The 17,241-nt window shown below is 46.8% G+C and overlaps 1 protein-coding gene across 1 annotated transcript; it reads right to left on the bottom strand.

The window, feature by feature from the left end:
• Positions 1-1,169: 1,169 nt before the first annotated feature.
• On the bottom strand, positions 1,170-15,571 carry LOC130480909 (acyl-coenzyme A thioesterase THEM4-like). Its single transcript, XM_056853532.1, has 6 exons — positions 15,434-15,571; positions 12,881-13,040; positions 11,293-11,461; positions 8,107-8,217; positions 5,704-5,828; positions 1,170-1,228 (listed from the first exon to the last, which is right to left on the bottom strand). The coding sequence occupies exons 1-6, from the start codon at positions 15,569-15,571 to the stop codon at positions 1,170-1,172; spliced, it is 762 nt and encodes a 253-aa protein (XP_056709510.1).
• Positions 15,572-17,241: the final 1,670 nt, after the last annotated feature.

Here is a 17,241-nt window from a genome sequence, read left to right as displayed (position 1 = left end):
GAGGGCACAAAAGAAATTTGAGACTGAACCCCCCCCTCCGAAGAAACAGGAACTTAGAAGTGAGGAAAATGAGAATGTGCAAAAGATCTCCGTGAGACAGATGGACTATAAATAGCGTATATAAATTAAAAATAAAATAAAATAATTATTTCTACCCAGGTTACTGGAATTCAAGATTTAACACTCCCGCAACATAGCAGTAATTCAACGAGCTAATTGAGTTACGCACAGAAATACTTGTATTACTGTATTTTTAAAGGAATTTTCTCCGTAGGCCTATGCAAATTTGTCCTTTAAGCATTGAAGTCAACTTTTTATCCAGGCTGGATCAGGAGAAAAGGTTACCAAACAAACAAAAATACTGTTTGGTCCAAACCACATTTTGTGTTGGAGGGTGAAGGTTCATTCCCCAAATGGCAGGTTTTTCTCCCCTGACTTCTCAACCTTCTTGTAACAGGGGAATTCTACTTGCCCTGATGTAAGCAAAATGGCTGAAGTCTTTATATGCTTAAGGAACCCAAACTTCCAGGAGCCGTCTTCCCGGATATGAGTCCTCTTCCAGAAGGTTGAAAAATAGTATCTCTTCCTGGGAGAGAAGCAGATGAACGTGTTGGCAGTCATACGGAGGCAGACGCTAGGGGATCAGAGAAATGCCCCACAGCCATCTTGGGAAACAGATTAAGTGCACCCGTCTGGACGTACATCACATGCAAAAATTAGCACTTGAGTTCCAGGACCACTAACTTTGTGTAACAGAAAACAGCTTCCAACCAGTGTGAACGGGAGGCCGGCCAGCAAACGAGGCACGGGCAGTCGGGATCTAAGATGGCTTCTTTGCCAGATGTTAGTCAGAAGCTAGGGGATCAGAGAGATGCCCCGCAGCCATCTTGAGAAACAGCCAGAGTGCACCCGCCTGGACGTACATCACATGCAAAAACTAGCATGAGTTCCAGGACCGCTCACTTTGTGCAACAGAAAACAGTTCCCAGCCAGTGTGAACGGGAGGCTGGCCAGCAAAAGACCATGGGCAGTCGGGATCCAAGATGTCTTCTTTGCCACGGCGCGCCAGGTCAGATCAGGAAAGACTTATGTGGGGAGAGATGCTGATGGAGTATGTGATCAGCTCTGTTCCCACAAAGATCTGGGTACCTCCGGTGTTCTTGGGTGGGTTACTTGGAGCTTTCTGGTTGCTGGGAAATCTTCTGAGAAACAATCTGGATAAAGAGTCCTGTAATCGGGGGGGAGGGGGGGGAGGAAGAAAAAGTAAGTGATTCAAATTCATACTATAGTAGTCCCCATTACTATGCATGGGTGTGAAAAACTGACAATAAAGAAAGCTGACGGGAAGAAAGTTAATTCCTTTGAAATGTGGTGTTGGAGGAGTGTTACGGATACCACAGACCACCAAAAAAAAAAACAAATCAGTGGGTTTTAGATCAAATCAAGCCTGAACTTTCCCTAGAAGCTAAAATGACTGAACTGAGGCTGCCGTACCTTGGTCACAAGACAAGACTCGTTAGAAAAGACAATAATGGGGAGGGGCTTTTGTTCAGTGGTAGAGCATCTGCATGACATGCAGAAGGCCCCAGGTTCAATCCCTGGCATCTCCAGTTAAAAGGAGCAGACATGTAGGTGATGTTAAAGACCGCAGCCTGAGGCCCTGGAGAGGCGCTGCCAGTCTGAGTAGACAATACTGACTTTGATGGACCAGGGATCTGATTCAGTAGAAGGCAGCTTCATGTGTTCATGTGTGTTCAAGGCTAGGAAAAGTTGAAGGCAGCAGGAAAAGAGGAAGACCCAACATGAGATGGATTGACTCTCTAAAGCAGTGGTTCCCAACCTTTTTTTGACCAGGGACCACTAGGACTTTTTTGTTCGGTGCAGGGACCCCAAGGTTCAAAATAAAAATTCCGAGAATTTGAAAATAAACTTTAATCATAACTGTTAGTTAAACATTAAACTTAGAATAATATTTGAATATGTTTTTTTATAATAGAGAACTTTTAATTGAAAAGATTAATTTATTATGGGTTTATAACCTTAATTTAGTTCTTGCGGACCCCTGGGGGTCCGTGGACCCCCGGTTGGGAACCAGTGCTCTAAAGGAAGCCACGGCCCTCAATTTGCAAGACCTGAGCAAGGCTGTTAACGATAGGATGTTTTCGACACACACACACATGATTCAGTCAAGAGACACTGGGGTCTTGAAAACTATAAATGGGTGAGAACGCATTAAACAAGTTTGCTGATTAGAGATGGATATTCAGAACGCATTTCATCAGTTTTGAAAGAAGTTCTTTGGTTTCTAACTCCTTTCCAGACAAATTCAAAATGCTGCTCGTTGCTTTAAAATCCAAAAAGGTTTGGGACCAGGGTGCTTGAAGGTACATCTGCTCCCATGTAAACCTGCCCCAATAGTCAAGATCTTCATAGGAGGACCTGTACCGCATACCGGCTCCTTTCGTGGAAAGGTGGGTGACCGTTAAGAACAGGGCCTTCCCTGTATTGGCCCATGTCCGAAGCTCCCTACCTACAAAGAACAGAATAATAGAATCATAGAGTTGGAAGGGGCCATACAGGCCATCTAGTCCAACCCCCTGCTTAATGCAGGATCAGCCTAGAGCATCCCTGATGAATGCTTGTCCAGACTCCGCTTAAAGACTGCCAGTGAGGGGGAGCTCACCACCTCCCGAGGTAGCCGATTCCACTATTGAACAACTCTTACTTGTAAATTCCCCCCTCCCAATATTAAGCTGGTAATGGAACAAATAAAGGGTGGGACCTAGAGCTGGATTTTAAAAAAATCCAGCAGGGAAGAGCGCCAACACAGCATCTTTCTATCCTCCCGCCCCCGCATGTGTGCGAGCGCGTCAGCAGGGCTGAAGGCTTCCTGCCTCGCATGCACGGGCCTGGCTTTTTCCTCTTTCCCCCCTCCCTCTCTCCCTCTCGCCCCCCAACAGCTGACAGGCGGCAGGGAGGCCAGCAGCAACAAGGCTGGGCCTCCTCCTCCAGGCTCCAGCAGCTCCTCGCCGCCTTCCTCCTCCTCGTCCCCCTCAGGCGGCTCCCAAAAGACCAGCTCCAGGCCGCCGCTGCCATCCTCCTCATCAGGCGCCTCTCCCCGGCTGTTTTCGCCCGCTGCCTCCTTCTTCTTAGGGCGCTCGCGCGCGTCCGCCAGAGAAGGGCCTGCCGTCTCCCTCCGTCCTTTCTCCCCCTCTTCTTTCTTCCTTCCTCCCTTTCATCCTTTCTTCCCCAGTTCCTTCCTTCTTTCTTTCTCTCTGTCCCTCCCCCCACTCTTCCTTCCTCCCTTTCATCCTTCTTTCCCAGTTCCTTCCTTCCTCATTCTTTCTGTCCCTCCCTCACTCTTCCTTCCATCCTTTCTTCCCCAGTTCCTTCCTTCCTTCCTTTCTCTGTCCCTCCCCACTCTTCCTTCCATCCTTCTTCCCTTTCATCCTTTCTTCCCCAGTTCCTTCCTTCTCTTTCCTTCCCCAGTTCCTTCCTTCCTCTTTCTTTCTCTCAGTCCCTCCCCCCACTCTTCCTTCCTTTCTTCCCCAGTTCCTTCCTTCCTCTTTCTTTTCCTCTGTCCCTCCCCCACTCTTCCTTCCTTCCATCCTTTCTTCCCCAGTTCCTTCCTTCTCTTTCCTTTCCCAGTTCCTTCCTTCCTCTTTCTTTCTCTCAGTCCCTCCCCCCACTCTTCCTTCCTTCCTCCCTTTCTTCCCCAGTTCCTTCCTTCCTCTTTCTTTTCCTCTGTCCCTCCCCCCACTCTTCCTTCCTTCCTTTCATCCTTTCTTCCCCAGTTCCTTCCTTCTCTTTACTTTCCCAGTTCCTTCCTTCCTTCCTCTCTGTCCCTCCCCCCACTCTTCCTTCCTTCCATCCTTTCTTCCCCAGCTCCTTCTTTCCTTTCCCAGTTCCTTCCCCACTCTTCTTTCCCTCCCCCACTCTTCCTTCCTCCCTCCCTTTCATTCTTTCTTCCCCAGTTCCTTCCTTCTCTTTCCTTTCCCAGTTCCTTCCTTCCTCTTTCTTTCTCTCTGTCCCTCCCCCCACTCTTCCTTCCTTCCTTCCCCAGGTCCTTCATTCTCTTTCCTTTCCCAGTTCCTTCCTTCCTCCCTCTACTAGGGTTGCCAACCTCCAGGTGGTGGCTGGAGACCTGCCAACCCTAGATCTCCCCCCCCCCCCCGCCGGGAGATCTACACCTGGTATGGCCCCCAAATGATGTTATAAATATGCAAATGGCCCTTGGCAGGAAAAAGGTTCCCCACCCCTGCTATAAACAAATGGGTGGGGGTGCTGAATGTGTTCCCACTATACCGGTTCTGACCCCTCAGTGGCCCCTTCCACTAGTTCTCCTTATTATATCCTACTTGGCTTACTATGATTATTATCTTGTCCTCAATGATTGATAGAGAGCCAGCATGGTGTAGTGGTTAGAGAAGGGGTATCGAACTCACTTGTTATGAGGGCCGGATATTACATAAGTGTCACTTGGTTGGACCGTGCCATGCCTTGCCAGCCCAGATCGAGACTGGGGGTGGTGGCTGCCTTGGCTGGCTTCTGGGCCTGATAAGAGCTCTCAAGGGGCCGGATCTGGTCCACAGGCCTTATGTTTGAAACCCCTGGGTCAGACTAGGATTGGGAGGCTCGAATCCCTACTCTGCCTCGGAAACATGCCGGGTGACTTTGGGCCAGTCGTCCACTCTCAGCCTGACCGGTTCGCAGGGATGTTGTGAGGAAAAACTGGAGAAGAAAATCCTGAAAAGCCAATTTGAGTCCCCGTATGGATAAATGGAGAAAAGTGGGGTACAAGTGAAGCAAGGGAATAAAATAAATTTGGGTCTGATCCTGAATTAACACTGCTTTGCACTGAACCCATCTTTGCTGCCCCCTAGTGGACAGTGTATGCACTGACCCCCATATGTGCTCCCTTCAAAGGGTCAGCAAGCGACCTGCTAACGTCTTCGTCTCTGCCTCACTACTGTCCCCTTCCACCCTGCAATCAATTATCTGGCAAATTATCTGGCAAATACACCTAGAGTATTGTGTTCAGTTTTGGGCACCGTAATGTAAGAAGGCTGTAGACAGGCTGGAACATGTCCAGAGGAGGGCAACAAACATGGTGAGGGGTCTGGAGACCTAGTCCTATGAGGAAAGGTTGAAAGAGATGGGTATGTTTAGCCTGAAGAGGAGAAGACTGAGAGGGGACATGACAACCATCTTCAAGTACTTGAAGGGCTGTCGTATAGAGGAGGGTGCTGAGTTGTTTTCTGTTGCCCCAGAAGGTCGGACCAGAACCAACGGGTTGAAATTAAATCAAGAGTTTCCGTTTAGACATTAGGAAGGATTTCTTAACAGTTAGAGCAGTTCCTCAGTAGAACATGCTTCCTTGGGAGATGGTAAGTGCTCCTTCCCTGGAGGTTTTGAAGCAGAGGCTAGATGACCATCTGTCAGCAATGCTGATTCTATGACCTTAGGCAGATTGTGAAAGGGAGGGCATCTTGGCCATCTTCTGGGCATGGAGTAGGGGGTATGGGAGGGAGGTAGTTGTGAATTTCCTGCACTGTGCAGGGGGTTGGACTAGATGATCCTAGTGGTCCCTTCCAACTCTATGATTCTATTTACATAGGTTCTGCATTCATACTGAGGATCTGCATGCACATTTCTACTAGATATGGGTACCCATCTAACCTTGAAAAACCGTCAAGAGCTTACCTGTGGCTTCTGCATATAGAGTCTCTCCGTCGATGCTCCGTACCTGACCAGATATGAACACCTTCTTCCCCTCCACCCTGTCTATTTTGCTCTCCACCAGCACCACTGAGCCCAGGGGGACGGGGCTGCAAGGGAAAGACATCCATTCGTCAGTGCAATCTGGATTCCTGCCTGTAAGGTGGGACTCACCCTCTGACCCCGGCCGGCACAGCAACCTTTCCATTATCCCTTAGAAGCTCCTTGATCCATTGATCTTGAGCAGCATAGTTTTGAATCTAATGTTTGGGGGATATAAGGACTGAGATAAATGTTGCCACTGCCCATGTAGTCTTGGGCCCCTATCACTTAATAAAAGAGGCATTATATCAGACATGAAGGCAATGGATTTATGTATTAAAAGAGGAGAGACATATCGTGCTCTATGGTCCTAATAGAAACGGCATTCCAAGAGCACATGAGCTAATGAATCGATGGAGCCGGAAGAGCACGGACAAGTCCTTTCTGAGTATGGTAAATTCAAAATTCTGCCTTACATCACCATAGAAGGGTTAGCGTTTAATCTAGCCAGAAAGAAGGATCTAGAGAGATTAGGAAATGTAAAGAAGTAGGTATAGGCGGGCAAACCACGTGGTGGCCAGCACAGGAAGAGTCAACAAGTCCCAATGGTGGTGGAGGAGAACAATGTTCAGGATCGGAGTTTGGGTTTAGCCAGGAACATCAGCCCTGATCGGATAGGCCAGGCTAGCCCAATCTCATTAGATCCTGGAAGGTAAAAGCAGCATTGGCCCTGGTCAATATTTGGATGGGAGGCCACCCAGGAATTCCAGGGTAGCTTTGCAGAGGCAGGCAATGGCAAGCAGGGTTGGCCCCAGGTAGTACTGGAATGAGAGACCACCCAGGAATTCCAGGGTAGCTTTGCAGAGGCAGGCAATGGCAAGCAGGGTTGGCCCCAGGTAGTACTGGAATGAGAGACCACTAAGGAAGTCCAGAGTTGCTGAACAGAGGCAGGCAATGGCAAACCGACTCTGAACGTCTCTTGCCTTGACCAGGATGGCCCAGGCTAGCCTGATTTCCTCAGATCTCAGAAGCTAAGCAGGGTTGGTATTGGTTAGTACTTGGATGGGAGACCACCAAGGAAGTCCAGGTTTACTACACAAAGGCAGGCAATGGCAAACCACCTCCGAATGTCTCTTGCCTTGACCTGGATGGCCCAGGATAGCCTGATCTTGTCATATCTTGGAAGATAACATATTTTTCGCTCCATAAGACGCACTTTTTTCCTCCTCAAAAGTGAGGGGAAATGTCCGTGTGTCTTATGGAGCGAATGCCGGCTGGGCGCGTGCGTGTTGGGATGGCACAAGCTGGCATTCCCTGCCCCGACGGCCAGCTGGGAGGCGGGTGGGGCCGCACAGAGCGAGCCGGCGCACTCGCCCAGCCGGCTGTCAGGGTGGGAAACGCTGGCTCGTGCCGTCGGGACGCGCACGCGCCCAGCCGGCTCTATGCGCCCCGCCTGCCTTTCAGCTGGCCGTTGGGGCGGGGAACGCTGGCTCACGCCGTCCTGACACGCACGCGCCCAGTCGGCTCTGTGTGCACCGCCAGCTGGGAGGCGGCGAAGCGCAGAGCCGGCTGGGAGTGTGAGCGTCCGGACGGCGCGAGCCGGTGTTCCCCGCCCCGATGGCCAGCTGGGAGGCGGGCGGGGCTGCACAGAGCCAGCTGGGCGCGTGCGCCGGCTCGCTCTGTGCACCCCCGCCCGCCTCCCAGCTGGCCGTCGGGGCGGGGAACGCCGGCTTGCGCCGGCTTGACGCGCACGCGCCCAGCTGGCTTTCGCTCCATAAGACAAGTTTTTAGAGGAGGAAAACAAGTTTTTTTCTTGTTTTCCTCCTCTAAAAACTAGGTGTGTCTTATGGAAAGATGCGTCCTATGGAGCGAAAAATACAGTAAGCATGGTTGGCCCTGGTCAGTATTTGGATGGGAGACCACCAAGGAAGTGTATGGTGGCTACGCTGAGGAAGGCAGCCGTTAACCACCTCTGAACGTCTCTTGCCTTGAAAGCTCTAAGGGGTCGCCAAAAGTTGGATGTGACTTGACGGCTCGTTACACACACACAGACACACACCCTCTGAAAGGGAAGGAAAGATGGGCGGTATTCCGGGTTTGCTGCTTCACTTTTAGAAGACGCTGTACGTCGCTCTGTTGGAGCTACGCTACAAAATGCAGTCCTTCTCATTGGCAACCTCTTTTTCCAGAGTGACCACAAGTGGACAGGGGAGGCGTCTGCGATTCAGAAAGTTGGGAGGGGAAATGAGGAAAGTCAACTGAAGCAGCTCCCCCCACCCCTTCGCTAGGTCTTACCCCAGTTCTTGTCTCGCTGGGGCACAAGACGCAGACCAAGAATGCACTTACTTTTTGTAGTTTACGTTCAGGTTCGCAGTCATCACTTTGCCCGCAAAGAAGGTGCCGGAGCCCCCGAGGGTGCAGTCCAGAATGGTTGCGATGGAGCCCCCGTGTGTAAACCTAAAAGGCAAAAAAAAGTGGATGGCCAAGCTGAAGAGGATAAGACTGAGAGGTGATATGGTAACCATCTTCAAGTAATTGTAGGGCTGTCATATAGAGGATGGTGCTTTGTTTTCTGCTGCCCCAGAAGATCAGACCAGAACCAACGGGTTGAAATTGAATCAAAAGAGTTTCCGTCTAGACATCAGGAAGAACTTTCTAACAGTTACAGCGGTTCCCAAGTGGAACAGGCTTCCTCAGGAGGTGGTGAGTTCTCCTTCCCTGGAGGTTTTTAAGAAGAGGTTAGATGGACATCTGTCAGTAAGGCTGATTTTGTGAGCTTCGGCAGATTGTGAGAGGGAGGGCATCTTGGCCATCTTCTGGGCATGGAGTGGGGTTCACTGGGGGTGTGGGGGGGGAGGTAGTTGTGAATTTCCTGCCTTGTGCAGGGGGTTGGACTAGATGGCCCTGGTAGTCTTCCAACTCTATGATTCTATGAAATGAAAGCTGCCTTCCTTCCATCTTGAAATTCAAGATGGTCTAAATGGGGCATTTCTAGCCAGCCTCCTGTCTAGATACTGGCCAGACATCCCTTGCTAACTTCAGATGGTTGTTCTGTATTACGGTGAATGCGAAACCAGATCCTGGGTGGAAGTCAGAAGATTGGATTAATGGAAATGGAGATTCCTTTGGTGGGCTGAAATGAAACCAAATCCTCAGGGACAAATGAATTGCATCCAAGGATATTAAAAGAACTCACAGATGGAATTTCAGAGCCCCTGTTCATTATTTTTGACAATTCTTGGATAACAGGTGCCAGAAGATTGGAGGTGGACAAATGTTGTCCCCACCTTCAAGAAGGGGAAAAAGGAGGATCCGGGTAACTACCGACCTGTCAGCTTGACTTCTATACCGGGAAAGGTTTTTGAACAAATCATCAAACAGTCAGTCCTTGAGCATTTAGAAAGGATGGCTGTGATTATTAAGAGCCAGCATGGGTTTCTCAAGAACAAGTCATTTCAGACTAACCTCATCTCCCTTTTTTTGAGAAAGTTACTATATTGCTGGATCAGGGGAATGCTGTGGACATAGTGAATCTTGAATTCAGTAAGGCTTTGGATAAGGGTCCACATAATATTATTTTTGACAAGTTGGTAAAATGTGTAAAATATTGTCGAAGGCTTTCACGGTCAGAGTTCATTGGTTCTTGTAGGTTATCCGGGCTGTGTAACCGTGGTCTTGGAATTTTCTTTCCTGACGTTTCGCCAACAACTGTGGCAGGCATCTTCAGAGTAGTAACACTGAAGGACAGTGTCTCTCAGTGTCAAGGGTGTAGGAAGAGTAATATATAGTCAGAAAGGGGTTGGGTTTGAGCTGAGTATTGTCCTGCAAAAGTAATGTGCTAATCATTGTCCTGTAAGTATCAAGATAATGTGCTAATGAGGGTATGGTATGTTAATATGGAACCATTGTATCCTGAAGTGATCGGTTAATGTGTGTAATCCAAAACTAATCTGCATGGCTATTGTTGAATGTTGTCTTTGTTAGTCTGGAGGTTTTTAGAACAGAATAAGGCTTGGCTTCCTGCACGCTGCAGGCAATTCACAGCTGGGGTTGGACTAGGTGACCCTAGTGTCCCTTGCAACTATCTGATTCTGTGTGTACTAAGAAGAAGAGTTGGTTTTCATATGCTGACTTTCTATACCACTTAAGGGAGACTCAAACCGGCTTACAATCACCTTTCCTTCCCCACAACAGTCACCCTGGGCGGAGAGAGTGTGACTAGCCCAAGGTCACCCAGCTGGCTTCATGTGTAGGAGTGGGGAATCAAGCCCAGTTCTCCAGATCAGAGTCCACTGCTCCAAACCACCACACCATGCTGGCTCCCATGATGAGCGGAGGCTCATTTACATGTACACCCAATTGTGAAGTCATCGCTGAGGGATGGTCGATCAATAATAAGACTTAGATCAGAATATCTTGGTTTCCATATATGCAAATAGCACATGCACTAAGAACTGAATATCTTTTGAAAGAGAAACCGAGAAAACAGACTGAATTTGAACTAACAATAAAAAAATCACAAGATCATTTATTATCAAAAATCTACAAAATATTATTGGCAACTGAAACAGCTTCAGAGCAAGTAAAAGTATGTATGGTGAAATGGATGCAGAATTTTGGAGAAATGATACCTTTGCAAACATGGGAAAAAATGTGGCAGCAAGATATTAAATTTTCAAGTTCCCAACAGTTAGAGAAAACTGGTATAAGATGTTTTATAGGTGGCATTTTGCCCCAAAAGATCTACAAAAAAATGTACAAATCTAACCAAGTTAACTGCTGGAAATGTTCAGAGACTGATGGCACCTATTTTCATCAATGGTGGAACTGTAGAAAGGCACAGAAATATTGGAGAGAAATATACAGAGAACTACAAGCTATTCTACAATGGAACTTTGATTTACAGGCCAAATATTTTTTGTTGGGAATGACTCCTCCACAACTAAGATCCTTAGACAAAGAATTCTTTCTATATGCAATGACAGCAGCCAGAACACTTTATGCTAGATACTGGAAGGACAAAAAAATACCATTACTAAACGAATGGATTACAAAAATGTACGAATACGCAGACATGGCTAGACTTTCAAACTGGATGAAGAAGAAACCGCCAGAAGAACACGAACAGAGATGGCAATTATTTTATGAAAGATACACAGTGAATTCAAGCAAGAAATAAAGGATATGTAGATAAGATTTTAGATATTAGTAAGAATAGACATAATGAGAAGGTTTTTTTGTTAGTTTGATTTCTATGAACTATTATAGACAAATGAAGTAAAAGTTAGACATAAGATTAAAATAGAAACTTGATAGATAAGATTGTGATTAAAATGTATAAGATAGAAGTAAAACAGAGATAAGAAAGTAGAAGACCTGTCCAAGGCGTTAACTCAATAAGATTTGTCAAATTTACCCACCCTTTCCCCCTTTTGGATCCTGAATAAAACCAATAAAATATATATAAAAAAAGACCTAGACCACCACCTCAGCCCTCACAAATAAAGAATTTCAGGATTTTTCAAGCCTTACCCTGGGGGTCCTTCCAGGTAGGAACCCGGCTGGAACAAACAAACCATCCTTTTCTCTTTGGGATTCAGGAACATCACGTACTCAAATCCCTTGCCTTCCTCATCCACGTTTCGGAGGAATATCCTGGTATCTCTGTTCATCATCTTCTTGTGTTCTGGCCTCATCCTTTCTGTGGGGGCAGTAAAAAGTGATAATAGTGTGGTTTAGTGGCCAGAGAGTTGACCTAAGTTCCGCAATACAAAGGTTCAAAAGCCCATTCCGACATGATGCTCATGGAAGACTGTGGGCCAGTCATTCTCTGTCAGTCTACCGATCTTACACGGGCGTCGAGAGGATAAGCTTGAGGAGGAACCAACTGTGCATGCCTGCCATTCCTAGCTCCTTGGAAGACAAGCAAGATAGACAGAGAGGTGAAAGCTCAATACAAATTTCAACTGCTGAAACTATTCTACCAGAATTTTCGCCTTTGCTCTAGCATGTGATATTACTGATTGTTATTTCAGGCTAGGGCAGGTTATTTGAACCCATGAAGCTGCCTTATACTGAACCAGACCCTCGGTCCATCAAGATCAGTATGGTCCACTCAGACCAGCAGCAGCTCTCTAGGGTCTCAGGAGGAGGTCTTTCACATCACCTACTGGTCCCTTTAACTGGCAATGCTGGAGATTGAACTTGGGATCTTCTGCATGCCAAGCAGATGCCCTACAGCTGAGCCATTGCCTACTGAAATAACAGCGCTTACAAATGTTTGAAGCTTACGTACATTAGAACAGCAGCAGCAAAAAAGTACTTCAGTACCTCACACATTTGACATTTTTATTAAAAACAAAATCTGTTAAATATTATTGGCGGAGCCAGGAAATCACCACCCCATCTTCCACAAGAGGAAATGGTGTCCAGCTTAATTAAAAATTTACCCTGCTATTTTATTCTGAATGAGACAGAAGGCTGGTGAGGTGTATAGGTTCAGGTACAGGATTAGGACCTGGGACTCCGAATCCCCCACTCCACCATAGAAGAAGAAGAGTTGGTTTTTATACCCTGATTTCTCTACCTTTTAAAGAGTCTCAAAGCAGCTTACAATCACCTTCCCTTCCTCTCCCCACAACAGACACCCTGTGAGGTAGGTGGGGCTGAGAGAGCTCAGAGAGAACTGTGACTGGCCCAAGGTCACCCAGCTGGCTTCATGTCGAAGAGCGGGGAATCAAACCTGGTTCACCAGATTACAGTCCGCCACTCATGTGAAGGAGCAGGGAATCGAACCCAGTTCTCCAGATGAGAGTCCACTGCTCACGTGGAGGAGAGGGAAATCGAACCAAGTTCTCCAGATTAGAGTCCGCCGCTCTTAACCACTACACCACGCTGGCCTGCCAGGCGACCGTGGGCCTCTAATAGCCTTTCAGCCTAGCCTACCTCACAGGGTTGTTGTTGTGAGTATTAGGGGGAGGAGGGGGGGAATGACGTCAAAAGTCACTTTGAGTCCCTGGTCATGGAGAAAAGCAGGACACAATAAAAAAAAAATACAAAAATAAGCGCAGCTTTTAACCGGATTGGAAAAGGGCGTGTGCGGAAATCAAACAATCCTTGCCTGGCAAATGTTCCAGAATGTTCCTGTACGAGGGCAGTCTTTTCCACGTCCCGTCTTTGGACATCTCCATGTACTTGTTGAACTGAGTCACCATCTCCTGGCTCCAGCTGGCGTTGGGGAGGGCGTAATCCTTCGCCCGCTGGGACTGACAGAAGCGAGCCTGAAAATAAAAATGGGGGGTGAAGGAGAAAGCACACGAGAGAAGAAGAAGAGTTGGTTTTTAATATGCCGATTTTCCCAACCTTTTATGGAGAATCAAATCGGCTTGAAATCTCCTTCCCTTCCTCTCCCCACAACAGACACCTTGTGAGGCAGGTAGGGATGAGAGAGTTCAGAGAGAACTGTGACTAGCCCGAGGTCATTATATTATGACCTTATTATAACTGTTCAGTGCCAGAATCTAAATTAAACCAGATGGCAACACATCCACAACAGACAGATAAAAGAAAAGACTTCGCGATAGAAAGTCAGCGTGGTGTAGTGGTTAAGAGCAGCAGTTAAAGATTGGTGGACTCTAATCTGGAGAACCGGGTTGGTTTTCCCACTCCTACATATGAAGCCAGCTGGGGGACCTTGGGCTAATCACAGTTCTCTTACAGCTCTCTCAGCTCCACCTACCTCGTAGGGTGTCTGTTGTGGGGAGGGGAAGGGAAGGCGATTGTAAGCCGGTTTGATTCTCCCTTAAGCGGTAGAAAAAGTTGGCATATAAAAACCAACTCTCCTTCTTCTTCAATACCACTTAGGTTACTTTAAAAACAAATACATCAGGGAAGAATAACCCCCCTCGGAGGAGTAGGGAATGGTCTGGCCAGGCGACCATATTCTGGCTTCAAGCATACTGGCAACTCTGATTACCCCCATAATTTCCCGCCATCCCGGTAAAAATAGGACTCTCCTCTCATTAATGCTAGCAGATAAGAACCAAGAGATCACTTTTAAGGCTGCCAAATTTTGTTGGATAGCCTATAAGATTAGGAAAACTTGGGTAAGCCATATATAGGCTTTATAGCAACAACTTTTAGCATACAAGATTAGGAAACTTGGGTAAGCCATATATAGGCTTTTTAGCTATAAGTTTTATATTGTATAATTCTGTGATTCTACAATTTTAAATGTTCCCCCTCATGAGTTAATTGATATTCTTGAAGTATAAATTATTGTATTGATTCTATTTTTATTGGTCTTGGACTGTATTAAATAAATGTGATTTGATTTACTGGCAACTGGTTTCATCATGCCCATAAGTGGCCGTGGGATTGCTTCCTCTTATTCAGCCTTCCTAATGAAGGAATCTCAGATGTGGAAGCATTAGACACAAGCTGGTACCATTCAGCATGATTCCTTTAGGCGTTAACTAAAGCCGGGAGGCAGGATGAAAAGTATAGAAGAGGAAGTGATAGCAAGTTTAGCTTCGTAGTAGCAAAGGAGGCATCGCTAGAGACCAGGAGGTGCTGTGGAACTGGGGCAGAGGAGTGGCCACTGCTGTAGGAAGCCCCCCCCCCCCCGCGATTAAAAGGGCCGTAAGAGACGGCTGTTAATTTAGTCCCCTCAAGCAAGAGGGGACCAGATTAACAGTCTTCATGTATGTTGTGGACTGTTTCTTTTCTATAATTAAAGTTCAAGCGTGTTGCCAAGGTAAACCTTGCCTGAGTTTCTTTGACCACCCAAATCCATCAAAAAGCCCTTGCTTCCCTCACAAACGACCGTTGCAAAACACAGTCATAAGAACATTAAAAAAAAGCCATGCTGGATCAGACCCAGGTCCATCAAGTCCAGCAGTCTGTTCACACGATGGCCAAGCAGGTGCCTCCAGGAAGCCCACAAACAAGATGACTACAGCAGCATTCTCCTGCCTGTGTTCCACAGCACCTCATGTAACAGGCATGCTCCTCTGATCCTGGAGAGAATAGGTATGCATCATGACTAGTAATTATTTAGACTAGTAGCCATGGATAGAAGAGGAAGAGTTGGTTTTTATATGCAGACTTTCTCTACCACTTAAGGGAGAATCAAACCGGCTTATAATCCCATTCCCCTCCCCACAACAGACACCCTGAGAGGTTGGTGGGGCTGAGAGAGCTGTGACTAGTCCAAGGTCACCCAGCTGGCTTTGTGTGTAGGAGTGGGGAAAAAGATCCAGTTCACCAGATTAGCCTTCGCTGCTCATGTGGAGGAGTGGGGAATTAAACCTGGTTCTCCAGATCAGAATCCACCACTCCAAACCACCGCTCTCAACCACTACACCATGCTGGCTCTCTCCTCCAGGATAGCACTCTCCCTCCAGGAAAATGTCCACTCCCCTCTTAAAGGCTTCCAAGTTGGTAGCCATCACCTCATCCTGGGGCAGGAAGTTCCACCGTATAACTATGCGTTTTGTGAAGAAATACTTCCTTTTATCAGTTTTGAATCTCTCACTCTCCAGATGACATCCCCCCCGCGTTCTGGTGTTCTTAAGAGAAGGAGAAAAGCTTCTCCTTGTCCACTCTCTCCATACCAGGCATAATTTTGTACACCTCTATCAATTTCTTGACTATGTCCCTCCCCAATACTTGCTGTGGCAGTGGAGACTGGTGTATGGGTGGAACCCAGCAAGGCCCTGTGACATGCTGGCGCTTGAGGACCACATCTGGGGGCTGCCAGGCGAGCCAGCTCTGCTGCCATCTGGCTGGCGCTCCTGAGCATGGGCTGCATCGTGGAGACTTCAGAGTGGCAACCTCCAGGGGGTGAGCTTCAGCTTCTTTTCTGGCCAGGCACGGTGCAGCTGGTGGGAATGCGGTCGTGCGATGACATGCCTGCCAATAAAGGAAGAACGAAAAGAAACAGCCTGCTCAGGTTTTTGCAAAGGAACTGCGGTTTGGCAGAAAGCTCCTCCTTGGAACACGGAGAGCTTCTGAGTTAAGCTTGGCTGGCAATTGCTGATGTGCTTGCTAGGGCACATGAACCCAGGAAGCTGCCTTCTACTGAATCAGCCCCTTGGTCCATCCAAGTCAGTATTGTCTACTCAGACTGGCAGCGGCTCTCCAGGGTCTCAGGCACAGGTCTTTCACGACACCTACTTGCCTGGCCCCTTTAACTGGCGATGCCGGGCAGGCCTTGACAGGTTTTCTTGGGATCTAGGAGCCAGCCCCAAAACGAGAGTTGCCAACCTCCAGGTGGGTACAAGCAAAGATTCACCTATACTGTACAGTAAGTAAGCAAAACTAACAGTAAGAAGCTCTAAAGCTACAAAAATATAATGTAGTCAGACGTTGTGAATGAAACAAGGTGATTTACTCTATACAAAACTACAAACAAACAACTGTGAAATGTGGAACACAAACATATTTTTCTGTAGTGCAATACAACATACATACAAAAAACCCTTTTAAAGGTAAGTATTTATAAATTCAGCTAACAGCTTATTTTTTTCTTTCTATGTGCTTTCCTCACAGGTGTCTTCGTTCATCAAGTCAATTCTCATCCAACAGAACAACAATATGGAATATGGGAGCGTTCTCCGGATTAATAATCAAGCTTTCACCACAGTAGTGGCTTCTTCAGCCATTGCTAAAAGGACAATAAAGATCTCACAATCTCTTACCACAGTCATTGCTGTTATTTTACACAATTCTCAATTGTTAATTTGTAGTGAACATACCTTAAGAAATTATGTCCAAAATAAATCTTTCAAGGACCTTAGTATGCCAAATCGGCTGTTCTCTCCTTAGAGACCTTCTCAGTGGTTAATTACCTTCAGTATACTCAATGGGGATCGGGTGTTAGTTATACTGGTAGACCGGAAACAGGTCTTAGGATCCCAATTTAAAGATACTTGCCAAGCAGCAGTACAGATTTATTACCTTGTTTGATTCATTACGTCTGACTACATTATATTTTTTGTAACTTTAGAGCTTCTTACTGTTAGTTTTGCTTGCTAACCTCCAGTTAGACTGCCTGGAGACTGCCTAGAATTACAACTGAACTCCAGACTAGAGATTGGTTGCCTTGGAGAAAATGGCTGCTCTGGAAGATGGACTGTATGGCATTGTACCTGTGGAGGTCCTACACCTCCTGTATTAAAAACATTAAAAATTACATTAAAGGGAAGCACAAATGGCAACTAATACTGGTTGATAAACTAAATCCACATTCCAAACGAGTTTTGGCCCCCTGGCCTTCATCAGTGGTCTAATAACATCACTTATAATGCACACCAATACATATTGCAACATGTATAACAGTATTATAGCAAAATAATAACAACAACCCAGGTATGTATGTAGGGATTTCTGAAAACAAAAAGAAATAATAACTAGTTAACCTCAATTAAACTTTGCCAAATTTTGTAATTCTTCATAGGGGTATTGGGGTTACTTACATTC

Source organism: Euleptes europaea, chromosome 7 (assembly GCF_029931775.1).
Source record: "Euleptes europaea isolate rEulEur1 chromosome 7, rEulEur1.hap1, whole genome shotgun sequence".
Taxonomy (NCBI): domain Eukaryota; kingdom Metazoa; phylum Chordata; class Lepidosauria; order Squamata; family Sphaerodactylidae; genus Euleptes; species Euleptes europaea.
Note: the sequence above shows the minus strand (reverse complement) of the source record. Positions and strands in the feature narration are given on the sequence as shown.